At 38.6% G+C, this 12,932-nt stretch overlaps 1 protein-coding gene across 1 annotated transcript in view; it reads right to left on the bottom strand.

The window, feature by feature from the left end:
- The window catches only part of LOC122796911 (ATP-binding cassette sub-family A member 13-like), a 3,979,956-nt gene that overhangs the window by 2,142,263 nt on the left and 1,824,761 nt on the right, over window positions 1–12,932 (bottom strand). Inside the window, exon 23 of the mRNA XM_044065669.1 lies at window positions 12,325–12,455. Within this exon, the coding sequence (XP_043921604.1) occupies window positions 12,325–12,455 (131 nt within the window). The remainder of the gene's footprint in view (window positions 1–12,324; window positions 12,456–12,932) is intronic.

Raw genomic sequence — 12,932 nt, 5'->3', positions numbered from 1 at the left:
GATTGGGCTAAGCATTTCAATTGTTGGGTTTCAAGAATGTTATTGAGCAAAAAAAGTCTCAGTCTAAGGGTTTTAGGTACATACAACTGACAAATGGAATAGGATTTATAGTCATGATCAGGGCCTAGACAAAAAAGGTACTTAGTGTGCAAGTCCTTGAACAGAATCTACCTAGCACACTCACACTTACCCCTCCTAGCTGACACCAAATAATTTTAAACAACAGTTCTAAGAAGTGCGAAAAGGAACATTCCCCAATGGTGTACTTATCTGACACTGATTAGCGAAGGCATTGGTACCAACAATCATTCTTAGATCAGTCCTATGGGTGCATGACCTGCATCACACCTCTCAACATCATAGTGCAAGAAATCTGGAGAAGCCTAAAATAATGGGGGGACAAATGCCCAAAAATTGGGGCAGATTTTTTAAATATTGCTCTTATAAACTTAGGAATTTGCTAGAATAACAGAATTTGTATTAACATGCATTTTCAGAAGGATATGAAGTCTGAAACTCAAATGTGTGTCATTATTTAATTACTTCAATCCTCAGTTATTTACCAGAAGGCCAAAATTTTAGGAGAATCAGACCAAAAATATGAGGCCAAATCTGAACAGTCTGCAAAAATTTGGATAGTTGAGAGGTATGTGATTGCAAGACAGTCTGAAAATCTCATGTGGACATCAGTCCTTTATAACCTGCTGCAGATGAGCTAAGGTCATACATCAGACATATGCCCTTGGGAAGGTAAAACTTTGATACCCCAGCCAGATGTCAGTGATGCGGAAGAATGGACAACAACCAGGGGATAGTACTGATACATGGAGCAGCATTGGGGTGGGATTAGGGCGGGTATGGTCTTCTGTATCTCATTGCCAGTGTGACACCCAAGGAGAGGTCAGGCAGTACTTTGACCAGCTTCCCCATTGAGCTTTGCTAAAGTGATAATTTTGGGCACCCATACACTGGTCTCACATATACCCTACCATCTCCACCAACTCCTTGCAAGGTATGAAATCATGCCCTCTGGCATTGTCACTAATGGGAAAAAAATGATTTACAGCCAGTGAAGCACCAGGAGAGACAGGGGATGTGGCCACTTGGTCGTCAGCATGGCAGACACTTTGGAAGGGTTATGGATACTGATTGAGAAGATGCAGGGGATGGCCTGGCCTTTTGAGAGACCACAGATGGTGGCTGCACCACTGGCAATACAGCTACAGCTGCTGTACAAAAAGGGAATAGAAACAGAGAAATAAAATAAAAAGAAAATAATTACATAAGAAAGGATAGCAACAAAGAAAGGAAATAGAGAAAGAAAATGCATAAAATGCATAAAATAACCATATTTAATAAATGAAATACATTAATGAATGATGTCATGCTGTGACAATACAAGTGTACATGATGTAAATGCCACTATGCTAGGATATGTTATCTGAACATGAGGAATGCAAGTTACAGTCCAGATATGTGCAGCTGTGGGTATGAAACTTGTGGGAAAGAATACTGGTCTGCCTATACTGGGCACCATGGTGAACCTATGTTCACCTGTTATTCTATAACTGTTTTGTTGTCTAACATCAGCAGTCATATAGGAATCAAACTGCAATGGTACCCATAGAAACCTTGATCTGACTTAATGAAGATTTGAAGATAGTCTTAAAGGAATATCGTGTTTCCTCACATCTGCTTCAATGTTTTGCTTCTCTTTTTTGGGGACATATTATGTTGGTTGACTTGAATTAAGAAACAATATGGAAGAATATACATGCTGCATCCTTTCTTTTTTACTTCTTCAGGGTTTATAAAAATACCTCAACCACCACCAGCTAATTTGCTGATTTACCTATCAACAACATCAAAAAAATAATAATTTCAAAATCTTCTATTTACTACATATATTTCAAAGATATTCCATGGCCGCTAAATCTTTCCACCATTCTCACCTTGGCAGTACCCTCCCTCATACCATAACTTCTTTTTACAGGAAGGCTATACCAGTGAATTCTGGAGTATATTTGTACCTACATATCAAGTCATCTTGGTCATGTCTCAAGGAAAATACTGTAGGGAAAGTTTACTGTAGAGATTTTAGAGACACTGGGTTATAAACCTGTCCCACCACTGCAGTTTATCTGTTGGTGAAGATTTATATCTCTGGTTCTAGTACTGCTGAAGATAATGGATTTGTTAGGATGCAAAAGTTCCGTGACATCTGGGCCTCTAATGGAGTGAAAAGCAAAGACGGTGCTCTCCCTTCGACTGTCTATAAAACACAATAAAGTGATACAGTTTCCACCCTCTCTTGGCAGCATTGGGACTATAGGCCTATTGTCTTTTTTTCTTAGGAACCTTTGGGGTATCTCTAATTGGTTGACATGTTTAGGAAGATGCATCCCAAAGCAGGTGTTATAGTCGCTAACTGATTTGATCAATGATGAGTATAAGGGAATGATTACTTCCTTAGACCTTGATGATATTCCTTCAGCAATTAGTTGGGCTAAATAAAAAGTTTTCTTGACAACCACTACCACACACTGGTCAAACGAGGAGGAGATTATCATCCCACGCTTCTAGATCCCGGACCATGGTTTTTTTTGTAGTGGTATGTTGCCTGTACAATATAATGATGGGAGGGGTAGCTACCATAGATAATTTTAGGGGAGTCATGTATGGGATAAAACATTTAGGAGCTATTTCTATCCATTAATAGTACAGGGAGAAGTTCTGGGGTAAATTTTCTGTTTCCCAACCATAGACCTAAGTTGCACTTGAATATGTACAGAGATGAACTTTCTTTTATGTGGGTGGAGAGTCTGTTCCAGAGCAGCAGCATCCTTTGCAAGATATAGCTATCACCCCAAACCATTCTGTCGATGTTGCAGATGAGAATTTGATCTCTAGATAAACTATTTCAAACAATTTCTGATACCATTTGAATTGCTGATATGCATTAAATCCATCAGTAGTGGGCCAGAGGATGCCTTGTATGCCAGACACAGGTCACCTCTTAGCAGTTTATAGGATACCGAGTATATTGACAGGGCACTTAGTTGGTTCATGTAGGACATGTTGTTTAGGCATTGCTTCCTTTTTGTAAGATATGTCAGTGGGCATTACAGTTGCTGCATGTGTCTGGACAGAAACATGCTAAAGGGGACATTATAGTCAATGATTGGCCTAATGTGGGCTTCCTAAAGGGGGATAATGACATCTCTAGATCTAGATACAATCCCTTTGTTTATAAGCTGTGCAATATAGAAGGACTGTCTTACAACAGTGGACACATGTTGGTCAAACGTTAGGTCATTCTTCATAAAAGTTCTCAAATCCCAAACAACTGGGTCAACTCTTAGGGATGTATTGTCACTGCGGTCATTTCCTGGGGTAAATGGCTTCCCAAAGGATAAAATAATGCATTTTTTGGCACTTACTTTTGGTCCATGATTTGGCACCAGTTATTTATTTGGAGCAAACCTTCCTGCAGGATGGCTAAGTCATTTGGGGATTCAATGACTGCTCCAACTTTGCAGCCATCTGCAAACTTAGTCAGCTAGGGCCATTTGGTATTGACTTTTACTTCAGGAAAGTAGATGCCAAACAGGAGAAGTCCCAGCTCAGAAACCTGGTAGACTCCAATCATAACTGGTATTTTGAGGAGATAACTTTCCCAATTTTGATTATCTGCATCAACATAACTGTGAGCCAGTTGGTAATCCATTGAGTTAAACAGGGGTTTATACCCAATTTACTTAGGTTTTCTACTATGCCTGAGTGGGAAATTGAGTCAAAAGCTTTGGCCAGGTCAAGGTATGTGGTGTATAATGTTTTGCCTTCATCCATTGCTTTGGTGACCTTTTCAAAAAACTCTACCAGGTTGAGTAAATATAACCTGCCCTTGATGAATCCAAACTGACAATGGGTCCAGTGTTTGGAAGTTCCTTATGTCCTGATTGAGTAATACCATGTTAAGTCTTTCCATGGCTTTGCATATGAGGTTGGTCAGACATATGGATTTGTAATTATCTGGGTCGAAGGAAGGCCCTGCCTTATGCAGGGGGATGACTGCAGCTGTTCTCTATTTGCTTGCCACAAAACTTGTAGGGAGGCTGAGACTGAACAGTGTTGTTAGGGGTGTGGCTAAATCATGCTTTATGCTGGTTAAGATGCATTTGGAGATCCACCAATGGAAATGCAGTATTTTTTAGCTTTTGATAACATTTTTAAGTCTTGGTCTTGTGTGATAGCTGAAGGTAATCCAGTTTCAGGTATAACTTCAGGGACAGATGAAAGGAAGAGAGAGGTATAATTAGAGGTACATTTATCGGCCAGTAGGGTCATTATATCTTAGCCTTGGTGTATGTAACATCACTTACAATCAGCTCAGAGCATTACTGTGTTGTGTGTTTCAGATTACAAACATAATTAAAAAATGCCTTGTGATTGTCTCTGACTCGGGTAGCTATTTTAGACTCAAACTTGACTTTGGTAGATTTTGCTGTTCTCCTGAGTTGTATATTTATTTCAGTGACAATGATTCTAACATTCTGGGAATTACTCTTCTTACTTTTGGTCAAAATTATTTTCATTTTCTTAAAAAGCTTGTTGATATTATGGCTCCACCATGTAGGTTGGTTTCAGGGGTTTGCCCTGCACTTGTTCCTATAGGGGACAGTTGTTTACATGACATTATATTGTGGTGGTGTATATTTTTGTGCATTCAGTGGATTTAACATGATTTCGTGGAAATTTGGAACTTTCAAATGCATCACTAAGGAGAAGGTAGTTTGTCTTAAAAAAAAATTAAAGTCATCTTGGGTGGAAGGGATCTCTGTTTTTAGTTTTACTATGAAGAAACTTGCTTTATGGACAGACCTAATCAATGCTGAACTATGCAAAGAATGGTGCAAGATCCTCCCATGTTAGTAAGGACAACATCCAAAATGTTATTCACCCTAGTGGATACTCTGACTAATTGTTCCAGGTCATCTGCATTGACCAAGTCCAGAAATCTTTGTGCTTGAGCCCTGGTGATAGTGTAGGTTTCCCAATCTATAGCTGGAAAGTTTAGATCATCTAAGAAAATGGCATTGGGTTTAATACTGAGTGATTCTAGTTCCTGTAGCCAGGTGCTGTAGCTTTCTTGTATCACAGAGAAAATTCTATAGCTAGCTAATATATGGTACGGGACATTTCAGATGGTTATTTGGACATGTAGAAGCTCTAGTGCATCATGCTGCTTTACCAGCCTTGGTGTGAGTCTGTTCTGGATGTAATTGAGACACCTCCACCTTTTATTCCCCTCCTATACAATAGCTGATCTAATCATGTGGAAAGTGTTATAGTCCTACACAGCCGGTGTGCTCTCTTCTATTTTAAACTATGTGTCAGTCACTGAACAGATGCCAATATCCTTCAGGGTGAGAAGGGCTTGTAGGAGAGGAGATTCTTTTTAGGCTCCTAGCATTGATCAATAATATCTACCTATTTTCCTTTGTTTCATAATGTTGGTAGGTGTATCTGGTTGGCATTGCCTAAAAATGGCACTATGGGGATGTACAATGTCTTGGTCAATAATTGAAACCCTAGTGGGGACAGATGCAGGCCATCCCTGATGAAGGAGCGTGGTCTGTCAGTCATATCCTCCCAGGGTGACAAATAGTGGATCCCCTTTGAATGACACTAAAAACTAAGCCAATTATTGAAGTAAATTATTTTTTTGCTCATATTGCGGCATCATACTAGGAGATGGTTGAATGCTGCAAAATGTATGCTCATAACTGACTTGGATACATATTCTGAGAGAGCCATCTTGTCTTTCTTCATATAGTCCAGAAAGGTACACCTCAATTCTTTGACACCAGCATGACTTATGACAGCCATACTTGTACATATTCAAGGACTTGAATGCATGTGTTATCTGATGGATCCTGGCAACAGACTAGCAACTGACAATCTTTCCTTGTTTAGCCTGGTAAGTGGCACATTTGTATGTCTTACAGTGGAGTCACCTATAACAAGAATGTTTGGTTAGGTGGATACCTGCCTTATGGGCTCAGCATCTGTAACTTTGGGATTCCTTATGTATTGTGAGGAAGTAGGATTTATTTTATTTATTTAATTTTACTTGTATTTGTTTACTGGGGTAGAGCACTGATCTCTATGAACCTTTTTCAGACTCACCCAGGAGCAGTGTCTGGTTAAGTGACTTGCTCAGAATCACACAGTTAGGCAATGGAGACTGAGGGAATCAAACCTTGCACCACTGGATAACAGTAAGCTCGTCAACAGCTCTTTAATCCTCTAAGACAAAATTTGCTGACTATGATTTGTGCCTGTGCTGTGTTTTGAAAGTCTTTAAGGTTTTGGAAGGTTCGTCTTTAGAACCTCAGCATATGATGGATTATATGGATAGTGATGGCCTTGGGGAGGTGTGATATGTAGTGTACTGCTGATGATTTCAGTGTCTGGGTTTAAGGTGTGTGAGACTTTTGCCTGCAAGTATATTATATAAGTACATCTTTCACACAATGTTTTGCGGTCTGAGTAACAGATGATCATCAGACAGCATGAGACAATTCTTACACTGTCTCAAGATACCCATCTCAATCAAGCTGGCTAGGGAGGTTGTGGGGAAGTGCTGGTCCGTGATACTGACAGGAATGACTTTGGAGGCAGGGGTAACTATAACTCCTTTGAGTTCAGTTTTAGAGTAATTTTGGGTGGACTTTCTACTGGGTATTTCAAGTTCAATACAAAATAACTAGCCTGGAAACCTGCTTACACCAGCAAGAACCAGTAAACTAATTATCATAAAAAACTCACTAATTTGATATTAAAATTAATTCAAGCAGTATCAGCACACTCCGTATTAAGCAATTTTATCAAAGACTTAAGAATTGGGCAGCCACGGTGGTGCAGTGGTTAGCATTGCCACCTCACAGCAAGAGGTTCTCTGTTCGATCCTTGGTTGGGGTGCCTTTTGTGCTGAGTCTGCATGTCCTCCCTGTGGTTGCGTGGGTTTCCTCCAGGTGCTCTGGTTTCCTCCCACATCCCAAAGACATGCTGTAGGTGGATTGGACACTCTAAATTGGTCCTAGGCATGAGTGTGTGCATGTGTGTGCCTTCTGTGGAAGGTTGAGCACTGGGCTGGTAACTCAACACCGTAAAGCTCCACTGCCAATCATGAGTAAACAGGTGATCTGCTATGGCAACCCCTAAGTGGGAAAAGCCAGAAGAAGAATTAAAGTTTTAAGAATGTAATTACAACAGGGTGGATGGAAGAGAGAAACAATTAGACCCTTAGTTCTGGGCTGACTGGCCTGGAACTGCCTTAATGCAAAGACATGTCCAGAACTAGCCTGGCATACACTCAGTACCTAAGAATGAAACTAGGGTTTAATACCAACATTAGGCCACCTATACAGCAAAATGCATTGCAACTATGTACTGGAATTATTAATATATACTTAAAGACTTTAGTTAAGTAGATATAAACTGTTAACATTAATTTAAAAATCAGATCAAGAAATAAAAACCCTTATCTTTCTTTTGCTACATAATGGAACTATTACATTATATGAGTCAATTGTTTAAAGCATTTACCATCTGTATGTAGCCTGCATGTAAAGTGGTGTCAATGACCTTTGACTGATTAAGATACACGATATGTACTGTACAGTCATGATCTACAGCCTTCGTAACCCTTTCCAAGAAATTTACCAGATTCAATGGCCAGGAGTTATGCTTCACAAAGCCATACTATGGGGATCAAATGTAACAAGATTCTTGATATCACAGTTTATGAGGTCAGTTACAATACTTTTCCTGACTTTGCAGATGAGACTTGTAAGGCTGATAGATAAGTAAAAACCCAGGAAGACTGAAATGCCACCCTTAGGGAAGGGCTTCACCACTGCAATAAGCCACTCAACAGAGACAAAGCCAGTTACTAAACTCTGGTTAAGCAATTTATGGAGTGTGCCTGTAAGGTATGTTTAACACTGTTAATTAGACAGCCTGGTATATTGCAGGTCCTGCACAAGAAAATATGTGGCCATATTGTAGATAAGAGGTATAGGTGTCCCAATTTATTGAAGAGTTGTTGAGGTCACCTAAAGTATTGGAGTTTTTTTTTTTTCAAACAGAGATATCATTTAGAACATTGAGGGCTCTTACATGCTCATTAGAAGACAAAGGAGGTGTTTTGTAAGAAGCTATTAGTTGATAATTAATCATATCTAGAATAATCTCTAGTTCAGAGAGTTCATTTTATGGATTCTTAGCGATCTGCCTGGAGAAACTGTCTTCCATAACAAATGTGTAGGCTCCCCCATAGTTGCCACTGGGTCTGAAGGCATAAAAAGCACAAAATCATGGCATACAAGGAGTGATTTCCTTACATTTAAACCAAGCCTTAGTAACTATGGAGACATGGATATTTTCCAAATGCTGGAGTATCTCAAGATGGCACTTTATTACATAAACTTCTGACATTGAGAGCAGACACTTTAATACAATCCAGTTTGGGGATTGATATGTTAGTTATACTGGAATGTCCATCAACTGGACTCTGCCTAAAAAGGCACTAGTGGGACAGCAAAGGCATTACCAGTATTGGGTAGCTTTGTCGCCAGAAGTGCAAGCCATCCTTAGCAAAGCAAGCTGGACTGTTGCATATGTCATCCATTGCTGACATATCCTGGATCCCCTTGAAATGACACCAGATATTTAACCAGTTATTAAGGCAAATTACCTTTTCTTGTATCAGTCCCAGTGAAGGATGGACTCCACTCAGGGCTAGTGTCTTTCCTGGATTTGCAGCAAGCATGGAAAATTCTTATACATCTCTCTACATGTCCTTTAGGGCTTTACGTTTCAATTTGTCCATGACCGAATGTACCACTACCATGTTGTAGTCAAATATGTCAAGAGGTATGGCCCTTATGGCCCATGTAATGTCAGAGATCTCAGTGTGTGAAAGGCAACTCACTGTAGCCCTCTCCTTGTCCTACCTTGGTAGGGGTGACTCTGTCTGAAAAGAGAGTTACCTAACACTAAAATATTTCTGTTGCTGTTGTGGTTTAAAGTTGTAGGTCTGAATTGTTTTTTTTTCCTCAGGGTGACTCAATAGAAAGTATGAATAATATGGATGAGTGATTGGATTATTGCTGAGACTTAATTGCCTTATTTCTAGGAGGTTCTGAGATTGATTTCTATAACTTCAGCATAAGACATTTTAGTGTGATTAGTGAATGACTGTGGTGGAGTGCATGCAGCTCATAGGGCAATTTTTTTTTTGTGAGAGGGAAGTCTTCAGATTAATTAGATATTTAAAACCCTCACATCTGGAATTATAGTGCTGAGTATAAGTTAATTATATGTGAGCACAATGCAGTCTGCTCAGTGTCTTAGGAGACCTCATGCTAAAAGGCCAGCAACAGAGGAAAAACTATCAGGCTGACCATCCATCTTGTCCAGTGCTAAGTTGTTTATATATGTAAAGCATATGCAGCAGAGGTTTTATGTAATGATGATGAAATGCATAACATTTGCAGAAGACTAACCAGTGATTGGTAATCTTATCCCAGATGTTGCAAATTTTAAAAGTGAGAGGGAAATAAGTAAGGAGTCAATATTTCTATGTAATGCCCTGCACAACTAAGCATGCAGGAATATATAAAAGGGTGGGGATCTCAAGCTTTAGCAGTTAAAGGGAAAACTTCCTATTTGATCTTCTACTGCTTGCTTGTATGACCACATGAGATGAGACCAGGAGGAGCTTCCAAATGGAAATTTATGGTATGGGCAGGCAATTTAAGGATCACCAGATGTAAAAAAAACCAACCCAGATCAGATTGGTGGACACTCAGTACCCTTAGCTCTATGGAATACAATAGAAAGATAAATATATTTAAAGAGCTTAAGGGGGTGACTTAAAAAAATGATACTTTTGTGTTTACTGGCAACAGACAATGAAAGAAAAGGAGGGAAAGCTATTGTTAAATTAGCAAAAGGTTGGGGGGGGACAACAAGAATTACAGTGAATTTAAGAATGCAACAAGAATAGGGTGGAAGGGTGAGAAAATTCTTAAGATACCTAGCTGTGTTTTTGAATGGCCTGCAATTGCCTTGAAGAACTCCTCTCATAAGAAAGAATTCCAACAGTTAGACAAGTTAAACGGGAAAATGCTATGCAGCTATCTGCTGCAATTAGTGACAATAGGCCTAAAGTACTTAACTAAAACAGATACAGACTGTTGAAATGAACTTAAAAACAGAACATGAGATGAAAATTCTTCAGAAACCTAACTTTGTAGTTGAATGGCATGAAACTGTCTCACAACTAGCAGCGTTTCAGTCTACACCATCTTTAGCTTTTAAGAATTCCATTGAATTTACATAGAAACACAGAAAATTTTCTAAATATAAACAATTTCCAGAAAGATGACAAATTAAGACTCACTTTTGGCAAAGGTGTCAGAATGGGATGTCATAACTAACTAAAATTCTCACTCTATCATAACTGTAATGGGAACAATTGTAATGCCTGTCCCAATGAAACATGCATTATGATTCCCACACACTACAGCAAATTACCAAATTCCTAAACTCACTCTAACTTAATTAAAATGTCATAGCGACAAGGTTTCATCCTCTTACATCACAATATGGATGACTGCATACACAGACTACATTCATTGTTCTTCATAGAAAGGGAAACACTGAGATAAAAGAATCTTAGAATTAGTATATATTCTACCACATTCTGTGCTACAGTCACAACACAAGGATGATTGCAGTTCTTGTTCTCTCTGTTACAAGATGCACCCCTATGATATACCTCAAAGATTAGTCACTTGTTGACCGAATTTATTCCTATGCATACATTCTTATTACATATGTCATACACCAGGATAGATCAACTTTTCTAGACCTTATCTTGCTGATTACCACAGTCTAGAAAGGTACTTAATTCTTTAATTAATACATTTATTTGCTTTATAAGATTCTGACACACCTCAACAATCCATAAACCAAAAGATATTGGTTATATCTGAGATCACAGACCTACACACACGCACGCACACACACACACACACACACACACACACACACACACACACACACACACATGCTCAGCGAAGAAGTAATTTCTCTTTTTCTTTCTTTCTCTTCTTTTCTCTTTATCCTCTGAAGAAAAAAATGTCCATACATGAAAATTCCTGCAAAAGGGCAGGTTGATACTTGATAAACTACCCTAGCTACTAAAGGTACTTGGTAGGACACATTGTAGGTGTCCTGGACTATTGGTCCATAGGGAATGACTATGCTAATGACCCCAGGGGCCCTTTTTAAGTCTAGCCAGGCTTTCCAAAGGTTGACTTTCTGCTGATTCATACAAAGTACTCATTTTAAATGCAGTGATGCTGCTGTCTTGTTTAATGTTACAGTTCCCACTGTAATACTCAAGCAATAACTCTAATCTGTTGGGCCTTTTTTAGCAGTGCCAAAAGGGACATATCTAGGAGATGGAAGAAGTGAACTCACTGTTTTCTGACTGTGCAGGCATCTTAAATGGTCTCTTTGACAAGAGGAGTGGTGTAATGTGTCAGATCATTTGCAAATATATAACGAGTCTGTTATGTGAACCTGAGTAAGGTACTAACTTAACACAGTCAGTGTGTTGGTATATACAGAATAAGTGTCACTAATACTGAAAGAGGATACAGTAACTCAATATTACAACATGTAAACATTAGTTTACTACATGCTGTCTGAAAGTTATTCTGTTAAAACTCTCAACACTTGTGATTTAGCAACACAACATGGTTTAGCTCTTCTTTTGTGTGCTTAGAAGTTACCCCATAAATTTCATTGCCTTTTTATTTACTGTGCCATTTTCATCATTGCATTAGATCTATATCAATGAAATACAATAAAAGGAATAAAATATACTGCTTCACTAAGTCTAGCTCACAGTATAATTAAATTGGATACTTATTCAAAGTACAGACTTAATTTGTTTCTGACATCTCAGATATATGTAGTGCATTTCAAAATGACTATATGCACTGCAATTTCACTGTGTGACATAATGTAGCTGCATGTCCATCTTATCTGAGCAATTATCTTAGAGGCTCTCAATCTTTCCTCTTGAACTGAAAAATCTAGCTAAAAAATGTTCAGCTCTGATAAAAAAATGTTTTACCTAGAAATGGTAGTAGTTTAGCAATCTGATACTTCAGTTCTCATCCTATTGCTATAAAGTTATTTACCAGTCACACAATCATGGTCTCAAACAGAGGAAGAGATTACCTTTTATTTAGAAGTTTTTTTGATGTCCAGAGTAAAAAATCTTCAATATTATAACCTGTAAGGTTATATAGATGATGTCCTTTACTGTTGGTAAAGTTGGAAACCAGATCATCTGGGGAAGCTCTGCACATCTGAAACACAACATTGACAATAAAAGCTAAGCCACCATTACATAAAATTCTTTTATATTACAAAACACCTCAAAGTGTTGTGTATTGATACCATTAAATTCTGTGACTTACCTCAGTAGACTGCTATGGCAGTAGATTGCCAACACTAGCAATGGTGTAAACAGGTGTTTAACATATTTACTGTGAAGACAGGTGAAGGCTACCAGCCTAGACAGTCATGTGTTAATATTAATGTAAGCCACAGGCTTGTTCTCTTAAATGTGAAAACACTGGATTGGATATTGAACTGCAAAAATGTAACAACAGTGCACTCTGCTGTAAGAAAGCTAAGTCAAGCATTTCATGGCTGTCTTTGTCAAAATTTGGATCCAATATATCTGGATGAAGGAATTCTGCCTATTGTTTTGAGGCCAGAGTTAATGGCTAGAATTTGCATGTATAAATTTCTTTTATTGCTTTGGTTTCTGACCAGGTCTA

This window comes from Protopterus annectens, chromosome 3.part0, assembly GCF_019279795.1.
Source record: "Protopterus annectens isolate FY-2018-M chromosome 3.part0, PAN1.0, whole genome shotgun sequence".
In the NCBI taxonomy this organism is placed as follows: Eukaryota; Metazoa; Chordata; order Ceratodontiformes; family Protopteridae; genus Protopterus; species Protopterus annectens.
Note: the sequence above shows the minus strand (reverse complement) of the source record. Positions and strands in the feature narration are given on the sequence as shown.